We start from the raw sequence: 27,139 nt of genomic DNA, 5'->3' as shown, positions 1-27,139 counted from the left end.
TGGCCATTATTTTATTTAATCATCACATCTTATTTTCTGCTTTTAGAAACCAAAAGAATGTCTCATTGTGGGGTGCTACAATTATATGCAGGAAGTTTTAGAATGAAAAAGATTCTGAATTGATCCTTGCTAACTTTATTTCAGAAAGTGGTAAAATAGCTGTGGAGTATGGACCCAGTGAAGAGATTGTAAATATGAGATGGGAAGAAGAACTACACAGTTTAATTCAAGTATGTGGAGATAAAAACTCAAGAGTAACAGGGCTGGGCGCGGTGGCTCACACCTGTAATGCCAGTGCTTTGGGAGGCCGAGGCAGGCAGATCACCTGAGGTCAGGAGTTCAAGACCAGCCTGACCAACGTGGAGAAATAGTGGCACATGCATCCCAGCTACTCAGGAGGCTGAGGCAGGAGAATCGCTTGAACCCGGGAGGCGGAGGTTGCAGTGAGCCCAGATCATGCCATTGCACTCCAGCCTGGGAAACAAGAGTGAAGCCCCATCTCAAAAAACAAACAGGCCAGGCACGGTGGCTCACGCCTATAATCCCAGCACTTTGGGAGGCCAAGGTGGGCAGATCATGAGGTCAGGAGTTTGAGACCAGCCTGGCCAACATGGTGAAACCCCATCTCTACTAAAAATACAAAAATTAGCTGGTTGTGGTGGCGGGCACCTGTAATCCCAGCTACTTGGGAAGCTGAGGCATGAAAATTGCTTGAACCCAGGAGGTGGAGGTTGCAGTGAGCCGAGATCATGCCACCGCATTCCAGCCTGGATGACAGAGCAAGACTCTGTCTTGAGAAAAAAAAAAAAAGAAAAAAGAAAAACAACTCAAGGGTCGGATAACATGGCCAATGTAACCATAATTCAAAACAAGCAGCAGAATTTGGAGGATAATTTGTTTCATTCTCAGGAAAACGTGAAACTCTGAAACTGCTTTTTGAGTGCAAGGTATTTCTGGGGCTTTTCCTAAAGTCTTGACCCTTGGCTCTGACCCCTTATTTGAAGTTTGGAGAGCAGAACTGAGGACTGGATTACTACAGTTGTGGACACAGGAGAGGGGTTAGTCTCCCCCCGCTCCAGGAGTAAGGGATGCTGGGCTGCTTGAACACAGGCCTTTTTAGAACTCCCTTCAAACAGGATCCCAGAGATGTGGGGAGAAGGTAACTGGCCTTAAGAATGATTGCACTACAGCTTTCAAAAACTATAATGCCTTTCAAATATGGCTTATTGCTTGGATCTCAATGTCTCCCATGTATCTTGGGTGGAATATCTTGCTGAAGATCTTTCTGTCAATCATTTACAATCATGTGCTGCAAAATAAAGTTTGGGTCAACAATAGACCGCATATATGATGGTGGTTCCCTAAGAGTATAATGGAGCTATCCCTATATAGGTATACCATTTTTATCTTTTTTTTTTTTTTTTTTTTTTTTTAGATAGAGTCTCACTCTGTTCACTCTGTTGCCCAGGCTGGAGTGCAGTGGTATGATCTCAGCTCATTGCAACCTCCACCTTCCGGGTTCAAGCGATTCTCCTACCGCAGCCTCCTGAGTAGCTGGGATTATAGGCACACGCCACCACACGCAGCTAATTTTTGTATTTTTAGTAGAGATGGAGTTTCACCATGTTGGCCAGGCTGGTATCAAACTCCTGAGCTCAAGTGATCCACCCACCTTGGCGTCCCAAAGTGCTGGGATTACAGGCATGAGCCACTGCACCCGGGCCCCATTTTTATCTTTTACACAGTATTTTAACTATATATTTTCCATGTTTACATACACAAATACCTGCCATTGTGTGACAGCTGCCTTTAGTATTCAGTACAGTAACATACAGTACAGGTTTTTAGCCTAGGAGTCCTAGGCCATACCGTGTATCCTAGGTGTGCTGTAGGCTATACCACCTAGGTTTGTGGAAGTATACGCTATGATGTTAGCACAATGGTGAAATCACCTGATGACACATTTCTCAAGCTCCTCACATGGCAAGAAATGCATGACTGCACATGAAAGCTCTTAAATAGGGATTAAGTTTCTAAATTAATCTCAAAACAGTCATTATTTACCATTTATGGAATTTTTTTTTAAAGAGCAAAAGTATCATTTCAGTGGGAACTTAACTTGGGGCTACAGTGTTTTATTTAACTTTTACCCCAAAGTTGCAAAGTGTTTTGAAATTTTTCCCTGTAAAATAATTATTTTAATTCAATTTAAATTAAATCCACCAAGGAAACTTCAAGCTTTAAGAAGTCTAGCTTCCTGTGAAATGTGAGGGGAAGTCAGCACTCATTTCAGAAATCTGATTATAACAATGGATCCATCCCTAAATGAGGTGAATCTTGGAATCTCTTCAATTTATTTTATTTTTTTGAGATGGAGTTTCTCTCTTGTTGCCCAGGCTGGAGTGCAATGTTGCGATCTCGGCTCACTGCAACCTCTGCCTCCCAGGTTCAAGTGATTCTCCTGCTTTGGCCTCCTGAGTAGCTGGGATTACAGGTATGCACCACCACACCTGGCTAATTTTGTATTTTTAGTAGAGACGGAGTTTCACCGTGTTGGTCAGGCTGGTCTCGAACTTCTGACTTCAGTGATTCCCCCACCTCGGCCTCCCAAAGTTCTGGGATTATGGGTGTGAGCCGCCACACCCGGCCCCCCTTCAATTTTAAAGCCATCACTATGCACCCTATGCCTATGCTAGGCACTGGAATAAGATGAAGCACCTTCTTGGAGTTTACATGCTGGTAATTATGCCAGGCAGTAATAAAATAGGTAAGAATGGCTGTGGGGGAAGTCAGCTGGGTTCTAGTTACAGTCGCATTTCAGGAAATTATTTAACATGCTGACTTTAACAACCTAAGCCTCTTCTCCATGTGTGCACACAGGGTAGATCTCTGAAGGGTGGCGCTGTAACTTCTAGGGTAATGGCTGTGTTGAGTCAAGGCAGGATGACAGTTCAGCCTCCTCCCAGGCTAGCGCAAAGGGCTCTTCACTCGAATTAAAACCTTCTCTCCCAGACCGAATGGCCAACTCCCAACACCCCTCCTACAGAAAATTTGGAGTCCTTGCTTATTCCCTGGCAGCCCCTATCTAATAGGGTGGTGAATTAATTATCAAACATGGAACAGTTTAGCGAAAATGGCAACACTTTGGAATAAATGACTGTAATGTGCATCCTGCCTGCCAACCTAACTGGCGCCCATTTTGCAGGTCAGTTGCTCTCCCTGGAAGGAAGAGTATTCTCGGATTTCACCTTGAAGGAGGAAGGCTGCCAGAACTGGACTAGCACTTCTGAATATCCTGAGGCGAGGTCCCGTGACTTCCTTGGGAAGCTCTGCCGCACCCCCACCCCACCCTACCCCACCCTACCCCACCCTACCCCACCACAGCAGGCACTGGGGTCCTGGGACCACCAGGGTCTGAGGCCCAAATCCTTCCTCACTAAGGGGAGGGGAGAGGTGTTCCGGCAGGGCGGGGTGGGAAGGCGGGATCCCGCTTGGGCAGGATTGTGACATAAGAGTGCCCTGGTGACATGGAGCAGATCTGGATCCAAGCCTAATAAAGGTGGCATAAATAAAGGTGTCATAAAGACAGGGCGGGGCTCACGCTTGTAAGGGGCATGAGCGTCTCCGGGCTGCCAGAATGGCTCCCGCTCAGTGTGCAGCACTAGCGTGTGTCATGTCCCGGCTGCGTGTCTGGGGCCCATGGCCCCTCCTTATGTGGCAACTATTGTGGCCACTAGTCAAGGAGGCTCAGCCTCTGGAGTGGGTCAAGGACCCGCTCCAGCTGACCTCTAACCCCCTGGGGCCTCCTGAGCCCTGGTCTTCCCACTCCTCCCATCTCCCATGGGAATCTCCCCATGCGCCTACTCTCCCGGCAGACCCCGGGGACTTTGATTACCTGGGGCCCTCTGCTTCCTCAGAGATGTCAGCCCCACCCCAGGAATCGACTGAAAATTTGGTTCCATTCCTGGACACAGGTTCAGCTGGAGAGCTGCCCCTGGGGCCAGAGCCGTTCTCCGCTGCACAGCAGGATTTAAACGACAAGCTGACTCCGCAAGAAAGGCTCCCAGAGGTAGGTCCACTGCTAGATGGGGATCAGAGCCAGACCCTAGTTCAGCTTCCTCGCCTCAAAAGTAAGGTTCAAACTGCAGATCTAGATCAGGCTGCACATCATCAGGCAGATGAAATACTTGTTCCGCTAGACAGTAAGGTTTCAAAACTAACCAAATTTATTGTTTCGCCCAAGAACCTGAAGAAAGATCTAGCTCAGCGCTGGAGCCTTGCTGAGATTGTTGAGATTACACGTCAATTATCCACACCTCGGAGTCAGAAACAGACTTTGCAGGATGAATATTTGAATATGGATACACTGTATCCCGGCAGCCTGCCTCCAGAACTCCGGGTGAAGTCAGATGAGCCTCCAGGGCCCTCTGAGCAAGTTGGACCTTCTAAATTCCATCTAGAGCCCGAAACTCAAAATCCAGAGACCCTTGAAGACATCCAGTCCTCTTCAGTCCAGCAAGAAGCCCCAGCACAGCTTCCACAGCTCCCTGAGGAGGAAGAACCTTCTTCAACCCAGCAGGAGGCCCCAGCTCTGTCTCCAGAGTCCTCTATGGAGATTCTAACTCTACCGAATCATGAGGTGACAGTTCAACCTCCAGGTGAGGATCAAGCTCATTATAACTTGCCCAACATTACGGTTCAACCTGCAGATGTGGAGGTTACCATAACTTCAGAGCCCACCAATGACACAGAATCTTCCCAAGCCCAGCAAGAGGCCCCAATTCAGTTTCCAGAGGAGGTGGAACCTTCTGCAACCCAACAGGAGGCGCCAATTGAGCCTCCAGTTCCTGCTATGGAGCGTGAACTTTCCATCAGTGAGCAGGAGCAGCCAGCTCAGCCTTCTGAGTCTTCTGGGGAGGTCGAATCTTCTCCGACCCAGCAGGAGACCCCAGGTCAGCCTCCAGAACATCATGAAGTCACAGTTTCACCTCCAGGTTACCATCAAACTCGGCATTCAGATTCGCCCAATGTCTCTGTTAAGCCTCCAGACGTGCAGCTCACCATAGCAGCAGAGCCTAGTGCAGAGGTGGGAACTCCTCTAGTCCACCAGGAGGCTACAGCTCAGCTCTCAGGGTCAGGTAATGATGTAGAACCTCCCGCCATCCAGCACAGGGGCCCACCTCTGCCTCCAGAGTCATCGGAAGAGGCTGGATCTTTCACAATTCAACCTATTAATAATGAGAACCTCTCTCCAACCCAGCAGGAGCCTGCAGGTGAGCATCCACAGACCGCTGAGGAGGGTGAGTCTTTCCTAACCCTTCAGGAGGCCCCAGCTCAGACTCCAGAGTTCCCTAATGTAGTTGTAGCTCAACCTCCAGAGCATTCACACCTGACTCAAGCCGCAGTTCAACCTTTAGATCTGGGGTTTACCATCACTCCAGAATCCACGACAGAGGTTGAACTTTCTCCAACCATGAAGGAGACCCCAACTCAGCCTCCTAGGAAAGTTGTACTCCAACTTCGAGTATATCAAGAGGTAACAAATCCAACACCAGGTCAGGATCAAGCTCAGCATCCAGTGTCACCCAGCGTTACAGTTCAACCTTTGGACCTGGGACTTACCATCCCTCCAGAATCCACTACAGAGGTTGGACATTCTACACCCCTGAAGAGGACTATAGTTTCTCCAGAGCACCCTAAGGTGACTCTTCCACATCCAGACCAGGTTCAGACTCAGCATTCACATCTGACTCAAGCCACAGTTCAACCTCTGGACCTGGAGCTTACCATAACTACAAAACCTCCTACAGAGGTTAAACCAACTCCAACTATGGAGGAGACCTCAACTCAGCCTCCAGACCCAGGGCTTGCCATAACTCCAGAGCCCACTACAGAGACTGGACATTCTACAGCCCTGGAGAAGACTACAGCTCCTCATCCGGATCAGGTTCAGACTCTGCATCGAAAACTGACTGAAGTCACAGGTCCACCTACTGAGCTAGAACCTACTCAGGATTCATTGGTGCAGTCTGAAAGTTACGCCCAAAATAAGGCTTTAACTGCACCAGAGGAACAGAAGGCCTCCACAAGCACCAACATATGTGAGCTCTGTACCTGCGAAAATAAGATGCTGTCATGTATTGATCTCAACCCAGAGCAGAGGCTCCGCCAAGTGCCTGTGCTAGAGCCCGACACCTACAATGGCATCTTCACCATCTTGTAAGAATCACCTTTCCTCAATTGTCCTCTGTGTCCTGCCTGACATGGCAGCCTTTTCCTGGAGGCCTTCCTGGGCCTTCTTTATCTCCCCAAGCCATACGGACAACTGACTTTCTGCTTTCACCTTTGCTTGTCAACTCTCCCTTCTCCTCATTCTCCTTTAATGTTAGGCCCCTTCTCCAGTCTTTTACTTGTACTCTAGTCTTTTACTCGTTTTCGTATCCATTTTTATTTAGCTCCATCACATCATTGCTTAACTGCTGCTCTCCTCCCATTTTCGCTTCACCCTCTTTACACCAGCCTGTCCGTCTCCCGATCTCAGTGATGGTGCTCTAAGTGGTTAAGAGTTGATTCCGGAGCCAGGCTGCCTGGGTTTGAACCCAGGTCTATTTATTAGCTTGGTGACCCAGAGCAAGTTATTCTGCTCTGTGACTCAATTTCCTCACCTTTAAACTGTGGATTATGCTAGTTAGCATTTCATAGGATTGTTGTGAAATTAAGGTGAGTGAATATATGAAACACTTCATCAGTGCCTAGCATATGTAGGAGTGTTGGCTGTTCACATGATTACTCAGTCCTTTAGTTTTGTCCAGAACTCATCTTTGTCCCTGGCTTTCTATATGTAGAAGTTGTTTTGTGTCAAACCCAGGGCCAAGTATGCTACTGTCTCCAGAACATGAAAAGGATAGGAGGGAAGAGGCTGGGCGCGGTGGCTCATGCCTGTAATCCCAGCACTTTGGGAGGCCGAGGCGGGCGGATCATGAGGTCAGGAGATCGAGACCATCCTGGCTAACATGGTGAAACCCCGTCTCTACTAAAAATACAAAAAGAAATTAGCTGGGTGTGGTGGCGGATGCCTGGAGTCCCAGCTAGTCGGGAGGCTGAGGCAGGAGAATGGCGTGAACCTGGGAGGCAGAGCTTGCAGTGAGCCAAGATTGCGCCACTGCACTCCAGCCTGGTCAACAGAGCAAGACTCCTTCTTAAAAAAAAAAAAATGATAGGAGAGAAGAAAGAGAATAGGCATAAAAAAGGAGGTATATATAATTAAGTACTGAAAGATAATGCAGACCATTGGTGCTAGAAGTTGCCAGAATCTGTGATCCTTAAGGTGTGGAGATGCTACATGGGTAAGCTAAAACTTTACTTGGGTCTTAAAGAGTAGCTATAATTTGTTAAATAGAAAAAAAATGGGAGTACAGTCTAGGCAAACGCATGGCTACCGGTATGGTTGGAATTTAGTAGACCAATGTGGCTACAAAGAATTAGGTGAGGGAGCAATGAAGATACGATTCTGTAAAACCTTGATTATCAGCTATAGGAGTTTGAAAGTTACACAATGAGGTATGGAAAGCCATTGAAAGTTTCCAAGCAAGAGAGATTAAATGATTAAAACAGGAAGATTATTTTATTTTATTTTATTTTTTTGCTTTATGTGCAAGTGTAGACATGCAGAGGATTATTTTAGAATCCAGTGTAAAGTGCCCAAAAGGAAAAGCGTAATTCAGGGAGACAAAATAGAAAGGTCTAGCAAAATCTAGGAGTGAAGTGTGAAGGGGCCAAATCAGATCAGTTGTAATAGGAGTGGAAAGAAAAAGCCTAGGATGTTTCAACAGAGGGCACTGGGCCAAAGCTTTGGTGTCACCTGGCATAGGGTTTCTTTCTTCTCATTTGTTGATAATGATAAGCTTTTGCCCATATTTCTGTGGAATTATTTACCATTTTGGTACTGATTTGTAGGAGTCTGTTTAGACACATAAGTGCTTTTATATAAAATACTTACATTCAAAGTAATTAACTGGCATCATCTGTCCAAGAGATGGGATGGATAGGAAGTTAAGCTTCCGGGAGATGCCTCATCATTTGTGCCAGTGGCCCCGCATAATTTCTTGATGAATTGTGCAAACTGGGAAGCTGATAGCTCTGGAAATGAGAAAGCAGGTGTTATTTTCTGTTTCTGAATATCCCCAACAAGGTTGCAATGATTCCTTTACTTATCGTGTTCATTGTTTTCCTACCTATTCAAGGATATAAACTGTGTTTCTTCACAGAAATTTCCAAGGAAACTATATTTCTTACATTGATGGAAATGTATGGAAAGCATACAGTTGGACCGAGAAACTGTGAGTATATTCTCTCCAAATATGACAAAAGGCTAACTGCATTGTAAGATCCTTCTTGGTCCAGAATTTTAGGTCGGTACCTCTGAGGAAAGATATTTCTCCTCCATACCCCAAATCAACCACTGTTGATTGCAATCGTATGGTTATTTTAAAATTAAATTTGGTAGGCTCTCTTTAAAATAAGAGGCAATTTAAATTTATTTTTTATCATACAAATAATACATGGTTATATTAGTTTTTGTTCTCTCTTTTTTTTTTTTTTTCAGAGACAGGGTCTTACTTTGTCCTCTGGGCTGCAGTGCAGTGGCACAATCACAGCTCACTGCAGCCTTCACCTCCCAGGCACAAGTGATCCTCTCATCTCAGCCTCCCAAGTAGCTGGGACCACAGGTGCATGCCACCACGCCCACCTAATTTCGTATTTTTTGTAGAGACAGGGTCTTCCTATGCTGCTTAGGCTGGTCTTGAACTCCTGGGCTCAAGTGATCCTCCCACCTTGGCCTCTTGAAGTGCTCATATTACAGGCATGAGCCACCACTCGCAGCCCATGATTCTATTTTTAATGTACAAAAATGCAATAACAGATATAACAAAAACCCTCCTTGTGCCCTACTCCTTCATCCCTGAAGTAATCCTACTCTGCATTTAGTATACATGCTTCCAGACTTTTCCCTATTTACCTACATACATATTTACATAAAGCAAAATAGATTTGTTTTGTGGTTTTTAAAATTTTTTCTTTACATAAATGGTAACATCTTGCAACTTGATTCTTTCACTTCATGATATGCCTTAGATTTCTTTCCTTCCCAGTACTTAGAGGGTCACCCCATTCATTTAAACTCCTGCACAATCCATAGTATCGATGCATCACAGTTTATTTAATAATTCCCCCATTGATGAATGTTTAGATTATGCTTAGTTTTCTTGTTACATGCATTGCTGCAATGAAATCCCTGTACATGCTTCTTTGTGAACATGGGCAAGTATTCCTGTAGCATAGATACCTAGAAATGGAATTGTTGGGGTGAAGACTATGTAGATATAAAATTTTAATTACCTTCAAAAATGTTGTGCCAACTTACTCAACTGTCAGCAGAATATGACAGCATTCATTTCCCAACACCTTTTCACCACTGGGTATTCTCCAACTTTTTGCTGAAGTTATGAATGAATAAAAGGGATTCCATCTAAATTTGAATTTTTCTGATTACTCATGAATTTAATTAAATATCTTTATATGTTTATTGAACATTTGTGTTTCTTCTCTGAGTTTTCTGGCCTTTGTTCATTTTCCTGTTGAATTGTTTTATCATTTTCTTCCTGATTTATAGAAGGAATTGGTTTAGACACATAAGTGATTTTGGAAAAAATGCTTATATTCAAAGTAACTGACATTTTTCACAACAGTTTGTGTGTCACATCATTAGTTCAATGTATATAGACAAGTCATGATGAGTTTAAATTAAAAATAAAACATATGCTAGGCGCGGTGGCTCACACCTTTAATCCCAGCACCTTGGGAGGTAGGCTGATCACCTGAGATCAGGAGTTTGAGACCAGCCTGGCCGATAGGGTGAAACCCCGTCTCTACTAAAAATACAAAAAGCAGCCAGGCATGGTGGTGGGTGCCTGTAATCCCATCTACTTGGGAAGCTGAAGCAGGAGAATTGCTTTATTTATTTTTTCAGATGGAATTTTGTTCTTGTTGCCCAGGCTGGAGTGCAATGGTGCAATCTTGGCTCACTGCAACCTCCACCTCCAGGGTTCAAGCGATTCTCCTGCCTCAGCCTCCCGGGTAGCTGGAATTACAGGTGCCCTCCATCACACCCAGCTAATTTTTATATTTTTAGTAGAGACAGAGTTTCACCATGTTGGCCAGGCTGGTCTCAAACTCATGACCTTAGGTGATTCACCCACCTTGGCTTTACAGAGTGCTGGGATTACAGGCATCAGCCACCACGCCAGGCCAGAACTACATTTTAAAAACAAGAAAATTATTACAAAGGTCAGGATAGTGGTTACCTATTAGGGTTAGAGAGAGGGATATGATTGGAAAGGGGCACACTGGGGCTTCTGGCATGCTAGCAATGATCTTTTGTAACGATGTTTACATGGGTATCTGCTTCATAATTATTAAACTGAATATTTGGCCAGGTGAGGTGGCTCATGTCTGCAGTCACAGCACTTTGGGAGGCAGAGACAGGAGGATCACTTGAGCCAGGAGTTTGAGACCAGTCTGGGAACAGAGTGAGACCCTGTCTCAAAAATTAAATTAAATTAAATATAAACAACATTTATGTTATGTGCACTTTATGCACATTGTAGTTCTCAGATTTTTTTGATGGGGGGAAAAGGTTGAATGGCTTCACTTGCAGCCCTGACATGGTTCCATGTGGGGCTTTCATAATAAGGTTTGGGAAAAGAGAGGAGGAAATGGAGGTTCTGCTGATCTTGGTGCCACCCAGTGTTGGATTCTGAAAGTGATTTTGTGATCTAGAGAGGAGGCGTGAAATAATACAATGTGGTGGGAAGAGTGGGTAGGAGTGTGCTTGTGTGTGTGTGTGTGTGTGTGTGTGTGTGTGTGTGTGTGTTTGTGGTGGTGGTGGAGAGAGATGGACACAAAAAGGAAAATGTAAGAAAAGGTTTGAATGAAAGCACAGCAGATACCACCATCTTGAAGTGACCATGACCCAGCTTTCCTCCACATGCAGGAGATAGTCCTGTGTAGCAAATAGTTGTAGTTTGCATTTTAATCTAGAAATAACTTTTTCATTTTCCAGAATTCTCAGAGAAAATAACTTGACTGAATTACATAAGGATTCATTTGAAGGCCTGCTATTCCTCCAGTATTTGTAAGTTAGTTAATTATATTTATGAGTTTTTAGTCATATTATCTGTAAAATGAATAAGGGGTTCAAATTAGATAATCTCTCAGATTTCTTCGGGCAATAAAATTCTGCAATTCTTTAAGTTTGTATAGGGTCTCAGCCCATCTCTAGCATTAGCTACCTCCTGTGCATTTTCAGTTTTTAAATTATATAGACAAAATACAGACAGAAAAAAATTTCACATGGTAAGAAAATCTGAGCAGTGACTGACACCCATATGAACCTTGTTTTATAAGGGTTCACATACCATTCTTTTTCTATTCAGTCTACAACCAATAGATCCAATCTAATCTATGGCCTATTTTTAAATAGCCCATTAAGTTAAGAATGGTTTTTGCATTTTTAAAGGACTGTGAAAGAAAAAGAAAAGAAACAGAGAAATATGCGAGAGAGATCATATGTGGCCCACAAAGCCTAAAATATTTACTGTCTGACCTTCACAAAAAAAGATTTCAAAAAGTTGGTTCAGTAGGATGAAAGGAATTAAAGTTAACTTCAGATTGTTGCCTAAAGGAGAAGAAAATGGAGACCACCTACATTCATTTGAACATCATTAATCCAGAATTTTTTGGTAATTTAATCGGAATTAAATTAACATTTAAATATTAAAAATCAGCTGAATTATATCAATAATATTATCAAGAATATTAAGCTACCAAGAGAATAGGCTGGTATTAAGGATTTCATTTCAGGAATTGTTATATTAAAACAGATGTTTAAAATGATGGTTAAGTGGTAGAGCTAGAAATGTTTACACTAAGAAGCACATCAGAAGGCCGGGCGCGGTGGCTCAAGCCTGTAATCCCAGCACTTTGGGAGGCCGAGGCGGTGGATCACGAGGTCAGGAGATCGAGACCATCCTGGCTAACACGGTGAAACCCCGTCTCTACTAAAAATACAAAAAAATTAGCCGGGCGTGTTGGCGGGCGCCTGTAGTCCCAGCTAGTCGGGAGGCTGAGGCAGGAGAATGGCGTGAACCCGGGAGGCGGAGCTTGCAGTGAGCCGAGATGCGCCACTGCACTCCAGCCTGGGGGACACAGCAAGACTCCGTCTCAAAAAAAAAAAAAAAAAAAAAGAAGCACATCAGAAATGCCCCTAACTCTTCACTAATTACAAAATAACGATCTCCCCAGCCCTGTTACCAAGAAAGGGATCCCTGTATTTCTGTCTGTTTAGAGACAAGAAGATACTATGTTCATTGCTATGAAAACTTGATTCTTACCCTTTGTCCATAGAGGCGTGCATGTCATTAATCCTTATTAAGCTCATTAGTGATGGTCTTTTGCAAACAGATTCTTTCAAATATAGAAGGCTTAAGGGAAGTGGGTGTAAAGACCCTCAAGTGGATGCCAAAGTGCTACAGAGGCCATGAAATAATAAAACTACGTTTCCTTTAAAATAGTTATTTTCCTTCTACTCACTCCCCCAGCTATTCATTTATTTTACAAATATTTGAGTTTGCTTTATTTCCATGTGTCAGTTTTAAACATGGTGGGCAATGCAGATGAGCAAGACCTAGTCCATGCTTTCAAGGAGTTTATGCTCAGAAGAAATGGGATAAAAAATAACTACATTAAAAAGAAGAAATGGATGTGGGCACTAGGAGGGATAAATTGTTTCTGGAGCATAGGAGGGATAAATTGTTTCTGGAGCATAGAAGAGGAAAAAATGCCTTCAATTTGGACCCAGGAGGATGTAACTAGAACAGTGCCATTTGAATAGGACTTTGAAGGGCCACTGTGTAACATCAGACACACATCTTGGGGAAAAAAATATTCTAAACTTGCAAAAGGAAAATGGGAGGGCAAAACACGGAAAGTATTCGAGGAATGCCATGAGTACCCGTAGAGTACAAGGAGGGAGGGTAGGAAAATGGAGCCAGATCTTCTAGGGCTTTGAATGCCAAGCTGAGGAGCCAACATGGGGAACTGTGTTACCACAGCAGTGCTGTAAGATAGATCTGCGCCACAGTCATTGAGGGGGCACGTTAGAACTCAGTTCTGGACTCCACCCTCGTAGTTACTGATTCAGTTGGTCTAGAGTGGGACCAAGAATTTGCATCTTCAATAATTTCCCAGGAGATGCTGGTCTTTGCAAGCCACCTCTGGAGAGTTTATATGATGACTGTGTGCAGGATAGTTTAGGAAGGGAGAGGCTAGAGTTGGAGACATCAGCCAGACAACGTTACACCATCCAGGTAAAGAGGGAGGGACACACTCCATCGCTGTATAACTGAAGAAATTTCTTTCATGAAATATTAAAGAAATATAAAACCAAAAATGAATTTCTATTAATATGATAGAAATTATTCTATTAATATGATTCGAATTAGTTCAAAGTTATGTATTAGGTAAAAGGGTAACTTCCTTTCAAATGATGTGAAAGGACGTCTTTTATTTCTTCTGATATTGAACTGGCTTAGGAAAACAGACCGAAACTAAGAAGGTGTAGAAATGTGAGACTTTTTTTTTGTTTATTTGTTTGTTTTTTTTTTGAAACGGAGTCTCGCTCTGTCACCCAGGCTGGAGTGCAGTGGTGCAATCTCGGCTCACTGCAAGCTCTGCCTCCCGGGTTCAGGCCATTCTCCTGCTTCAGCCTCCCAAGCAGCTAGGACTACAGGCACGTGCCACCAGGCCCGGCTAATTTTTTGTATTTTTTTGTAGAGACGGGGTTTCACCGTGTTAGCCAGGATGGTCTTGATATCCTGACCTCAGGATCCACCAGCCTCGGCCTCCGAAAGTGCTGGGATTACAGGCGTGAGCCACGGCACCTGGCCCGACTTTTTTTTTTAATATTAGAAATTGTATATATAGAGATAAAATCTTTGAGCTCATAATCTAAGATTTGATGATACTACAAAAGGGCATCTAATCAAGTCTACTGCTCTCAGGAAAAATTAATTCCAAAGTCCATTAAGTTGTATATTTATTAAAACCATGAAAGTGAGACTCTAGGAGAGGTATGGGCAGGGTTAGGGGCTCTGGAAAGTTCAAATACAAGTCCAAACGTTTAGAGTTGAGATGAAAAATGTGTATTCAATATTATTCTAAACTCTTGCTATTATTCATACTAATCGACATTTAATAACTAATCAAGGCAATATTTTCCTTTTCCTAGAGATTTATCCTGCAATAAAATACAGTCTATTGAAAGACATACATTTGAACCACTACCATTTTTGCAGTTTCTGTAAGTTACAAATATAACTTGATTACATTTGGAATTTTTATAAAAATTGTAAACCTCTTTGCTATTCATTTTGAAATATGATTAAAATTTTACCAGTAGAAAGCTACTAAAATTATACAGCAAATCCTTTTTGTCTCTAGCAAGGATTATTGTGAGAATTATTACACAGATCTTAGTGAATCATCAGAGAGCAGTGGTTCTCAGCTGGTGTGATTTTGCACTCAGGTGGCATTTGGTAATGTCCGGAGACAGTTTTGGTTGACAAAACTGTGAGTGTGCTCCTGGCATCTGGTGGGCAAAGGCCAGAGATGCTGCTAAACATCCTTCAAGGTATAAGACAAACCCCCATGGCAAAGAGTTATATAGTCCAAAATGTCGATGGCACTAAAGTTGTGAAATCCTGTTCTAGAGAAATAAAGATCACTCAACACGGGTATTTACTGAGCATTCACTGTTTTGTAGCTAATGCGCCACATGTGCAGCGTTAAAGCATAAATTATAAGCCAGTATCTTCCACAGTGAGATTTCCTTAGTGCATAGAGAAGGGATTGAGGTTATGTTCCATCGTATATAAATTAGGATCATGGCAAATGGTAAATGTTCTGAAATAATTTTTTTTTTCCTTTGGCTTGTGTCTTTTTTTTTTTAGAAATCTTGGTTGCAATATAATTACAGAACTCAGCTTTGGAACATTTCAGGCCTGGCATGGAATGCAGTTTTTACATAAGTTGTAAGTGAAATAGAAGATGAATACATGTAAACAACTATTTATGTACAAAAACTCATACAATGATTGGTTAGCTGGGTATAAGCCCATTATGAACTCTGAAAAGCGTGTCTTAAGATCAATTCATTTTTCTCAAATGGGGAAACTAAGGTACAAAGAGGCCAAGAGACTTACGTAGCTTATATATGACCTCCTCTGCTTGTCCTAGTTCTGACCTATAGCATGGGCAAGAAAAGGCATCAAAGAAGTGACCCTCAAATTAGCCTTGTTGCTGGGCAGGGTGGCTCAGACCTGTAATCCCAGAACTTCGGGAGTCGAGGTGGGCAGATCACCTGAGGTCAGGAATTCAACACCAGCCTGGCCAACATAGTGAAACCCTGTCCCTATTATAAATACAAAAAAATTAGCTGGGCATGGTGGTGCAGTTTTTTGCTTCCTGGAGGATTTTGTGTTAAGCTTCCTTCCTTGCAGCTAAATGTTGCAGACCTTTAAGCAGTTAGAAACTCTACATATGAGCAGGAATAAAGTTAAATCCAAAGTGTAGGACCAGACTTGGTGGCTCATGCCTGTAATCCCAGCACCTTGGGAGGCCGAGGTGGGAGGATCACTGGAGGTCAGGAGTTTGAGACCAGCCTGGCCAACATGGCGAAACCTCATCTCTACTAAAAATACAAAAATTAGCAGGTCGTGGTGGCGGGCACCTGTGATCCCAGCTATCGGGAGGCTGAGGCACGAGAATGGCTTGAACCCGGGAGGTGGAAGTTGCAGTGAGCCGAGATTGTGCCGCTACACTCCAACCTCCCCTCCAGGCTGGTCTCGAACTCCTGTGACCTCAGGTGATCCGCCCACCTCAGCCTCCCAAAGTGCTGGGGTTACAGGTGTGAGCCACCATGCCTGGCCAAGATGGTGTTTATGTTAAGCTATTGTGCAAAAAAAAAAATTTTATGAAGAAAATATATCGCTCTATCTTAATTCCATATACTTTCCTGACTACTCTTCTACCGTAAGTGCAAAAATTCTATGATTTCTCTGTATAACATACCCATCAAATCAGAGTGGGTATATTCAGTGGCCTGAAGGGGACTCAAGGTGAAGATTCTCCTCTACATCTGACTTTCGAGAAGACTTTCCACCTGCCTTGTGGTTCAGAAATCTAGTTTCACACAGTACATTTTGAGATAGAGGGAGGCGTTCAGGATGTGTCTGGACTAGAGCAGCAGTTTCTGCAGATGCTCCTCTCTGTCCTCATTAATTTGCTGATGCCTAACTTAGGAAAAAGACACTAAGGGCCTGTTTTTCTTTTGCCCTCACACCAGAGAACAGGCTCATTAGGTCCCTCCACCAAGAGGTTTAGGTAGCATCGATACAAATGTTTTAAACTCACCATCTTTACTAAGCACTTTATACCACTAGGAGTCCCTCATAAAAATCTGGTGGCCGGGAGCGGTGGCTCCTGCCTGTAATTCCAGCACTTTGCTGAGGTGGGTGGATCACCTGAGGTCAGGAGTTCAAGACCAGCCTGACCAACATGGTGAAACCTGTCTCTACTACAAATACAAAAATTAGCTGGGCATGGTGGCAGGCAACTGTAATCCTGGGTACTCAGGAGGCTGAGGCAGGAGAATTACTTGAAACCAGGAGGCGGAGGTTGCAGTGAGCCGAGATCGCACCATTGCACTCCAGCCTGAGCAACAGAGTGAGACTCTGTCTCAAATCATCGTCATCATCATCATCATCATCATCATCATCATCATCATCATCATCTAGCCAGCTCCACTACAATTATGTAGGTAACACCAGGAAAACACTGGAATCACAGTTGATACAAATCAACTGGGATCAAAAACATTCACTGAGTGCCATGTCCATTTGTGCCAGGTACTGTACTAAGTGCTGGGGCTACAAAATCCATCTCAAAGACACACCAAGATAAGGACTTTGTCCCCAGGGGACTTTCATTCCTCAAGGAGGAAGTGGATGCTGATGGGAAAACATATGAGAGCCATGTGGGGATCTGTACGGCAGGGTGACAAGGAGAGGACAAAGCAGGAATGGAGGGTGGGTTAAGAAAGACTTGAGGAGACACTAACCTTCTTATCTTGAGTTTCTGTGTTCATCTTAAACAACAGAAAAAGGCATTTGCTTCGTGGTGATGAAAAAATCAGAGCTAGCTGATATTGGAAACTAGTACTCATTTCATATAAACAGAATAGAGCTGTACCCTTCAAACTAAGTCACGGTTACTTTCAAAGATTGGCACAAGGGTCTGAACACACCAAGTGTATGTTAGGGGCTGGGCTCCTTTGGGGTCAAATCTTCCTGGTAAACAAAGCTACATTGCAGAGTCATATTTGGCACATGTGACATATAGGCCCATTGCATTTCTTTCCAAAGGCAAGTTGCCAAGGGAAGGTGCCAGTAATGTTATGACCAATATGACACCGTTTTGTGGTGTTTGTAAGTTGAAACAATATATTTCCCTGCATTACATAAGTTTGTAAAAAACAAAAAAAGAGGCCCCAGCTGTGGTTGATTGAAGATGAATTGAATAGAACGTAATCTTCAGGGCTTCTCACTTGCACAGGCCCTTCCAAGGTCCTGGGAGGGCCCCTGGAAATTTTTGTATTCATAATTTTTTTATGTTTTTACTAGATAAGGTTCGGGCCCCACAAAATCCTGACATCATCCCTGGGTTCCAATAGTTACAACCCAGTAAATCCCTTGAATGAAACCTCTATGTTATTGACAAATACTGACTAGCCAAGTTAGCAGGGTGATAGGGTCAGTCTATTTTGAATCTGAAATCCATCTCAAAGACAGGCCAAGAGCTTATTAGTGGACTTAACTGGATTCTGCTGGCCCAAGCGCAGTAAAGTTAAACAACCATATTGAGGTTTTGCATTGGGGAAAGGAGGACATTTATTTGCAGGGCATCCAACCAAGAAGGACCAGGCGGCTAACTATCAAAGTCCCTCGCTGAATGGGGGCAATAATCATATCTCTTACAGATGAAATCATGAATGAAATGGTTTATGGAAAAGCAGCAATGGTTGATAATCCTAAATGTTAAGTATGTTTATATTTTTTCCCTGACTTAAGTGCGTCTCCTTCATTCCTATACACAGGTCCAGACTGATGGCTTATTTTTGAAAATTCTCGTAGTCACTTCATTGGTTCTAACAATAATTTTAGAAACTGGATGACTTGGCAATGTAGAAAGGCTGTACTTTATTCAGAGAGAGTACACTCACATATTGGCTTGTCTGTGGCACATCGATACTGTGCCAAGAATGTAAGCACTAAGAGAGAAGAAGAGGAAAATCCACGCTTTATCCCTATTGAATTATTTATCCCACTATTAGGATATTAGTGAGGCAGGTGTGGCCACACTGTGATGGCAAATTGAGCTTCGGTCACAAACATGCCTTACTGTTCCCCCCAGTCTACTGACTTCGGCTTCCTTTACATAGCGGTAGATGCACAAAAGTTTGCACAGTTGAGGGTATTTTGTCATGTTTTGGTATGTACTGGAATCCTGGCAGCTTCTTCTCTGATTCGGAGAGGCACAAACATTAAAGATGAAAAGAACAACTCGGGTCTGTCCTTTGGGGTGATTTAGGGTGGCTGTTTAAATTTGTAATGGTTGAAAAGTCTTGAGATTGTCACACCTAGCAACTCTTATACTTTTCTTCTCTCAGCTGCCGCTTATTCTTTTCACCTGTGTAACAAGCTGTCTTCTCTTCTCACAGAAGCTTAGCATTTCTTCCTCTGCCCCAAAGCATTTTTTCAATACTTAATTTACTAGGTGCTGTTTATGTTGTAGGCACCTAAGTACTTATACAAGTGAGATAACATGTCCGAAGTTCTTAGAACACTGCTTGGCATATGGTAAATGCTCCATACATGTTACCTCCTGTGATATCTCATTTTCATTTTTCCAACAACTCTTGCGATGCGGTTATTATTATCATTTCCATTTTGCAGATGAGGAAGTTGAAACTCAGAGACGCTAGGTAATTTGCTAAGGTTCACACGGCTAATAAGTGGCAGAACCACTTACAAGCTTTGCAAGTAATTTTCAATGCAGCCCTTAGTTCCCCTGTAATAGGAGCTGAATGATGACAATTTGGCTTTGTGTGCATTGTATCTTACTTTCTAACTTGAACAGGACCTGTACAGCAGTGAGCTCCATTTCCCTCTGAGAATCCCATGCTTCTGGAGCTCCTGGCTGTACCAGCTCTGGGCATCCCCAGGGTTTATGCTCACCGGTCAGTGCTGGTGTGACATGACGGCTGAGCACCGGCACTGTTTCCCGTGCATTGCTAGGCACTAGACACGTGCTCTTTCATTTATTCCTCAAATTGCTTTGTGCTGTAAACACTACCCAGAAAGGCTCATGTTCATTACTCAAGTCACTTCACCAGAAAGTGACAGAGCCAGAATTCAAACCTGGGTCTGCCAGATTCCAGGTCCCTTGCTTCTTCAGTTGTTCCTCATTGCAATGGAGTCTTCTTCAAGGTTATTCTCAGGACTTTGATTAAGATACAGGCTCACAGCTGGGCACAGTGGCTCATGCTGTAATCCCAGCACTTTGGGAGGCCAAGGTGGGTGGATCACTTGATCTCAGGAGTTCAAGACCAGCCTGGCCAACATGGTGAAACCCCGTCTCTACTAAAAATACAAAAATTAACCAGGCATGGGGATGGGCACCTATAATCCCAGCTACTCTGGAGGCTGAGGCAGGAGAATCACTTGGCCCCAGTAGGTGGAGGTTGCAGTGAGCCAAGATCACACCACTGCACTCCAGCCTGGGCAACAGAGTGAGACTTCATCTCAAAAAAAAAAGGCTCACCATTTCAGATTCTCTAGACTTTGCCCCTGAAAAAGCATTTATGTGATGCAGTCCGAGGTCTTGTAGTGAGGAGCTTGGTGTGGGGAGATGTGCGGCTCATGAACCTGTGTAGATGAATAAAGGAAAGAGGTTACTTTCTCCCTAAGTACACTGCACATATTGGGTGAGGGTCTAGGTCATCTGCTTATTTCTTTGACTACCTTCCTCCACGGGACCAGTTTTCCCTGACTGCCTTGAGATTCTAGCGTAGATCATTTTGGAGTTTGTCATTTAAATTTATTTTCACGGCCTGCTTTGGACATTTTTTCAGCTAAAGCTGTTAGGATTTCAGTACATTTAAGACAGTGATGACATGCTCCAGTCCTTTCATCTCTGTCTCCTCAGTTAATAGAAAGGAAACGTAGCCCATCTGTCTGGACCTGTACAGAAGAATTTGGAGGAAAAACAGGCAAGAAATGTTCCCTTATTTTGTGAGCTACCTTTATTCTGTCCCATTGTTCTACAGCAAAAGGCTTGTACAAAAATATTTCAGTTTTCCTCATCTAATAAGCCATATTTTAAAAAATTATTTAGAGCAGTACTTCTTAAACTTTTACTCTGAGACAGCTTTGAGGCTAAGAAAAAGCTTGCCACATTTTACTCCCATAAAGATACCAAAAAGGCGATGGACTGGGAGTCAGTGCACCTTAGTTTAATGTATAAAATGAAGGACTTGAACCAGAAATGGAAATGATCATCTACTGTGAATCTAAAAACACTTGAGGCTGGGCGTGCTGGCTCATGCCTGTAATCCCAGCACTTTAGGAGGCCAAGACAGGCAGGTCGCTTGAGCCCCAGGAGTTCAAGATCAGCCTGGGCAACAAAGTGAGACCCCGATCTCTACAAAAAGACTTTTTAAAAGTGGAAACATAAATATAAATAAATAAAAACATTCATATCATTTGGTTTGTGGAAAAGAGTTGCTGTAGAGTCCTCAAACTTGAGCCGTTGAGCCAGTTCCCACTCAGTCTCTCCATGGCCCAGGCACAACCTTAGTCAAGAAAAGAATGTCTTAGAACAGGAGGAAAATAGGGTCATATCGAGTGGCCCTATATTTTGATTTCATTAGGGACAAAGGCAAAGATCCTAATGGCAGCTGGAGAAGAGCTTCCTGGTTCAGAGGTAATGCTGAGCTCAAGGCTGTGGGTGAGCTGTCAAGAAAGAGGGAAGGTTGGAGAGTGAGATAATTTTGGAGGAAAGATAACAAACTTTGCTAAGTTGTTTGGCTACATATTGCTTTACAGTCATTGTTTTTGGTTGTTTTTTAAAAAAATAGAAACAGGGTCTCACTATGTTACCCAGGCTGGTCTCAAACTCCTGGACTCAAGCTCTCCTTCTGCTTTGGCCTCCCAAAGTGCTGAGATTACAGGCTTGAGCTGCTGTGCCCAGCCTACATTCATTTTTAATAGCTGGGAGGAAAGTGGGCAGAGGAAGATATAGAATGAGGGAGTAGCCGACTTGTACAGAGCCCACCAGTGGTCTTACAAGTTTTCATGCCAAAAAAAATCACAAAGGATATTTAAAGCCCTAGTTTGAGAATCCATACTTAACCAGTCATGTGGCACTCACATTCTTCCTCTTTGTAACCTCATCTTATTGAATATTAGTGTTACAAAACAAATTAACGGCACTGAAAAACCATCTGGAATAGGAAGAGGAGGGGGATCACAAGGCAGGACAAGCTGTGTGGCTCCCAGCCTCGCCACTGACTCACTCTTGATCTTTGTCAAGGGAGAGTGAATCTTCACTCCTCTTTTTTCCATCTGCCAGCATGTTTGGTCTTCTGGCACCTGGTGTTCTATACAGTACAACATGCTTCTTTGTGTTAAATTGAGACATGATCCACATACCATCAACACAGTATTATAAAGTGTACAATTCAGTGGCGGTTAGTATATTCTCAAGGTTGTATAGCAAACAATCACCATTATCTAACCCCAGAACATTTTCATCAGCCCAAAAAGAAACATGGTACCCATTAGCTGTCACACCCCAGTGCTGTCTTCCCTCAGGCCCAGGTAACTACTAATCTACTTTGAGTCCCTATGGATTTGCCTATTCTAGATCTTTCATATAAACGAATCATACAGTATGTGGCCTTTTGTGTCTGGTTTCTTTTCATGAAGCATGTTGTTTCTAAGGTCCTCCCATGCTGCAGCATGGATCATTCCTTTACAAGGCTGAGTGATATTCCATTGTATGGAGCCATCACTATATCAGTTCATCCATTCATCACTTAGTGGACATTTGGTTCTTTCTACTTTATTTTGGCTTTTATGAATAATGCTGCTATGGACATGCATGTACTACTTTTTGTGTGGACATGTTTTTAATTCTAGGGTGCATCCCTAGCAGAATTGCTAGATCATATGGCAACTCTTATGTTTAACTTTTTGAGGACCTGTCAGACTGACCTCCACAGTGGCTGCTCCATTTTACTCTTCCATCTACAATGTTTGAGGGTTTCAATTTCTCCATGTCTTTGTCAACACTGTCGTTGTCTAGCTCTTCTCATAGCCATCCCAGTGAGTGTAAAGTAGCATCTCGCTGCAGTTTTTGATGGATATTTCCCTAATGATTTAAGACATTCAACATTTTTATGTGTATATGAGCCATTTATATATCTTCTTTGAAGAAATATTTATTCAAATCCTCTGCCCATTTAAAAAATTGATTTGTCTTTTTATTGAATTATAGGAATTCTGTATATCTTCTGGATACTCTGGATATTAGACCTTCACAGATAATTTGCCAATATTTTCTCTCATCCTGTGAGTTCTGTGACTTTCTTGCCAGTGTCGTTTGATGCACAAAAGTTTTTAATTTTGATAAAATCTAATGTATTTTTCCTTTGGTTGTTTGTGCTTTTGGTGTCATGTGTGTGTATAAAATGTCTTATTCTTCTTTAAAAAGGTTCAGGGTTTGGTTTCAAATCAGGCTGTGTCCCTTTCATCAGTCTGACATTCTTTTCACCATGTCAGCTGCCTTCAGCTAGTAATACTTCATTAAATTCAAAAGACAAAATTGTTTTAAAAGAAAAAAAGTCCAGTTTGGAGAAGAAAAAACTGTTGTCTAATCGGAGATTTACTCCCATGTTTTTGTCTAAGAGTCTTGTCGTTTTGGCTCTTACATTTAGATATTTGACATATTTTGCATCAATTTTTATAATCGTGTGAGATGTAGGGGGTCCACCTTCATTATTTTGCACATAGATGTTCAGTTGTTCCAGCACCATTTAAAAAAAAACATTATTTCCACATTGAATTGTTTTAGCACCCTTGTCAAAAATCAATTTTCCATAAATGTGAGGGTTTATTTCTGGGTTGTCAGTTCTATTCTATTGATTTATTTGTCTGTCCACATTACAGTGTCACACTGTGATTGCTGTAGATTTGATTTGGGTTTTGAAACTGGGACATATGAGTCTTCCCACTTTGTTATTTTACAAGATTATTTTGCTATTTAGGGTGCCTTAAATTGAATTATAATTTTAGAACTAGCTTGTCACTTTCTGGAAAGAAGCCAGCTGGGATTTTAAGAATTGTACTGATAATAGCAAAGACATGTAATCAGCCCAAATGCCCAACCTAACTGCTATGTTATTCCTGTTCCAATACTTTGCAATATATGTAGCTTTTTAGCAAGAGGATATGTTAGCAGGGCGCAGTGGCTCACGCCTGTAATCCCAGCACTTTGGGAGGCCGAGGCAGGCGGATCGCCGGAGGTCAGGAGTTAGAGACCAGCCTGGACAACATGGTGAAACCCCGTGTCTACTAAAAGTACAAAAATTAGCAGGGCATGGGGATGGGCACCTATAATCCCAGCTACTCGGGAGGCTGAGGTAGGAGAATCGCTTGAACCCAGGAGGTGGAGGTTGCAGTAAGCCAAGGTCACGCCATTGCACTCAAGCCTGGGCAACAGAGTGAGACTCCAATGGAGACAGGGTTTCAGCACGTTGATCAGGCTGCTCTCGAACTCCTAACCTCAGATGATCCACCTGCTTCAGCCTCCCAAAGTGCTGGGATTACAGGCGTGAGCTACCATGCCTGGCCAATAAATGAAAGCTTTTTAACTCAAAAAAACAACAATCGTGGTGAAACCATAGATCAATTTGGAGAATCATGCTATTATTATCTGCTCCATGTTTACAGAATACTCTGTTGAATTTGGTTTGCCAGATTTTGTCAAGCGTTTTTCCGTCTGCATTCATAAGAAATACTGGTCTGTAATTTTTTGTGTGTGACGTCTTTAGTTTGGATACCAGGTTAATATCACCCTCATAGAATAAGTTAGGAAATGTTCTTTCCTCATCTGTGTTTTGAAAGACTTTATGAAGGATTGGTGTTAATTCTTCTTTAAGTATTTGGTAGATTCACCAGTGAAGCTGCCTGCTGGTCTTTTCTTAGTGGAAAGTTTTTTGATTACTACCTCAATCTCTTTACTTGACATAGGTCTGGCTATTCAGATTTTCTGTTTTTCTCAAGTCAGATTCAGTAGTTTATATCTTTCTGGTAATGTGTCTTTCATCCAGCTTATCCAATTATTAGCATATATTGTTTATATATATAATCCTTTTTATTCATATTATAATCCTTTTTATGTCTCTAAGAACAATAGTAATATCCCCTCCCATTTCTAATTTTAATAATTTGGTCTTCTGTATTTGTGCAGTGCAATGGCTCACACCTGTCATCCTAGCACTTTGGGAGGCTGCAGTGGGAGGATCGCTGGAGCCCAGGAGTTCAAGGCCAGCCGGGGCAACATACTGAGACCTTATCTCTACAAAAAAAATTTAAAAGTTAGCTGAGCGTGGTGGCACACGCCTGTAGTCACAGCTACTCAGGTGGCTAAGGCAGGAGGATCACTTGAGCCCGGGAGGTCAGGGCTGCAGTGAGCCATGATTGTGCCACTGCACTCCAGCCTGGGAAACAGAGTGAAAACCTGTCTTGAAAAATGAACAATAAAAAACCAAATGTTTGTGGCCAGATGCAGTGGTGCGTACCTATAATCCCTGTACTTTGGGAGGCCAAGGAAGGAGGATTGCTTGAGGCCAGGAGTTTGAGACCAGCCTGGACAACATAGTGAGACCCTATCTCTAAATTTTTTTTTTTAGTTAGCCGAGTGTGGTGGTGCACACCTGTCATCTCAGCTACATCTTAATTTTATAATGTTGTAGTTCAGATTAATTCCAACTTTGTTTCAATAGTATACAAAAACTTTGCTTCTCTAAAGCTCCACTCTCACCCTCTCCTTTATACTGTTATTGTCACACATTACATCTTTATATACTTTATGTTCATCAACTAGATTTATAATTATTGCATTATGTAAGTATCTTTTTCTTATTTTTTTTCTTTATTTTGGGACAGAGTCTCACTCTGTTGCCCAGGCTGGAGTGCAGTGGCACAATCTTGACTCGTTGCAACCTCTGCCTCCCAGCTTCAAGCGATTCTAGTGCCTCAGCCTCCTGAGTAGCTGGGACTGCAGGCACACAACACCACACCTGGCTAATTTTTGTATTTTTAGTAGAGACAGGGTTTCAACATGTTTGCCAGGCTGGTCTCAACCTCTTGACCTCAAGTGATCCTCCAGCCTCAGTCTCCCAAAATGCTGGGATTACAGGCCTGAACCACTGTGCCCGGCCAGTGCTTTTTATTTCTTCGTGCAGATTCACATTAGTACTCCTTATAGGGCAGGTCTTCTAGCAACAAAGTCTCTCAGTTTTTATTTATCTAGAATATCTTAATTTCTCTTCAATTTCAAAGGTAGTTTTGCCAGGTATAGAATTATCGGTTGACAGTTTATTCAGCACTTTGAATATGCCATTTCATTGCCTTTTGTCCTCCACTGTTGTGTGTGGTTGCTTTGTTTTGTTTTTAGACAGGGTCTTGCTCTGTTACCCAGGCTGGAGTGCAGTGGTGCAACCACTCACCTTGTTGCAGCCTCCACCTCCCAGGCTTAAGCAATGCTGTCAGCCTCCTGGGTTGCTGGGCCTACAGGCATGCACCACCACACCCAGTTATTTTTAAATTTTTGTAGAGACAGGGTTTTACTATATTGCCAGTGCTGGTATCCAACTCCCGGCTTCAAGCAATTCTTGAGCCTCAAGCCTCCCAAGGTACTGGGAGTACAGGTGTGAGCAACCATGTCCAGCGCCTCCATTGTTTTTGAAGAGAAATCAGCTATTAATCTTATTGAGGATCCCTTGTATGTGATGAATTGCTTTTCTCTTGCTGCTTTGAAGATATTCTGTCTTTGGCTTCTGTCAGTTTGATTACAGTATGTTTAGATGTGGATCCCTCAGTTTTTCCTACTTGTAGTTCCTTGAGCTTCTTGAATATGCAGATTGTTTTTCATCATGTTTGGGAAGTTTGGGGCCATTATTGCTTCAAATATTCTTTCTCCTTTTTTCTGTTTTTCTTCTCCTGAGACTCTCATTATGTATATGTTGGTAAGCTTGATGATGTGTTCCTCAAACAGGTCTCTGAGATTCCATTCACTTTCATTCATTTTTATTTCTGTTCCTCAGAGTCAACAATCTCAATTAACCTTCAAGTTCCCCATTCTTTCTTCTGCCTGCTGTGATGTGCCATTGAGAACCTCTAATAACTTTTCCATTTCAGTTACCATACTTTTCAACTCTAGAATTTCTATTTGGCTCCTTTTTATGGTTTCTATCTCTTTACTGATATTCTCTATTTGATGAGACATTGCTTTCATACTTTCCTTTAGTTCTCCAGTCTACAGAACTGGATCGTTTCTCTTATCTTTTTGAACATATTTTAAATAGCTGAATTAAATCTTTCTCTAGGTCAAGCATGGTGGCTCATGCCTATAATCCCAGCACTTTGGGAGGCTGAGGCTGAGGCTGAGGCCAGGAGTTCAAGACCACCCTGGGCAACTTAGCAAGACCCCAGCTATAAAAAATAAAAAAAATCTTTGTCTAGTAAGTCTAACATCTGGTCTTTCTCAGGGACAATTTCTGCTTATTTCTCCCCCCACCGCATGTTTGGGCCATACTTTGTTTCCTTGCATTTTTCATACATTTTTGTTAAAAATTGAATATTTTAAATAATATAATGTAGCAATTCTGAAAATCAGA

At 42.7% G+C, this 27,139-nt stretch overlaps 1 protein-coding gene across 5 annotated transcripts in view; it reads left to right on the top strand.

The window, feature by feature from the left end:
• The first annotated feature begins 3,206 nt into the window (after nucleotides 1-3,206).
• Nucleotides 3,207-27,139, top strand: part of LOC116474986 (leucine-rich repeat-containing protein 37A2-like) — a 42,639-nt gene continuing 18,706 nt past the window's right edge. For 2 of the 5 annotated variants that reach the window (XM_058446078.1, XM_032163932.3), the window contains exons 1-6: nucleotides 3,550-4,069; nucleotides 4,244-6,219; nucleotides 8,268-8,339; nucleotides 11,123-11,194; nucleotides 14,348-14,419; nucleotides 15,069-15,149. In XM_058446078.1, coding sequence (XP_058302061.1) covers nucleotides 3,638-4,069; nucleotides 4,244-6,219; nucleotides 8,268-8,339; nucleotides 11,123-11,194; nucleotides 14,348-14,419; nucleotides 15,069-15,149 — 2,705 coding nt within the window. In that variant the 5' untranslated portion in view covers nucleotides 3,550-3,637. Of the gene's footprint in view, nucleotides 3,306-3,549; nucleotides 4,070-4,243; nucleotides 6,220-8,267; nucleotides 8,340-11,122; nucleotides 11,195-14,347; nucleotides 14,420-15,068; nucleotides 15,150-27,139 lie in introns of those variants that run through there. The other 3 variants (XM_058446081.1, XM_058446080.1, XM_058446079.1) reach the window with 3 other exon arrangements.

This window comes from Hylobates moloch, unplaced genomic scaffold, assembly GCF_009828535.3.
Source record: "Hylobates moloch isolate HMO894 unplaced genomic scaffold, HMol_V3 SCAFFOLD_10, whole genome shotgun sequence".
Taxonomy (NCBI): Eukaryota; Metazoa; Chordata; class Mammalia; order Primates; family Hylobatidae; genus Hylobates; species Hylobates moloch.
The sequence above is the reverse complement of the archived record's forward strand: the minus strand, read 5'-3'. Positions and strand labels throughout refer to the sequence as shown.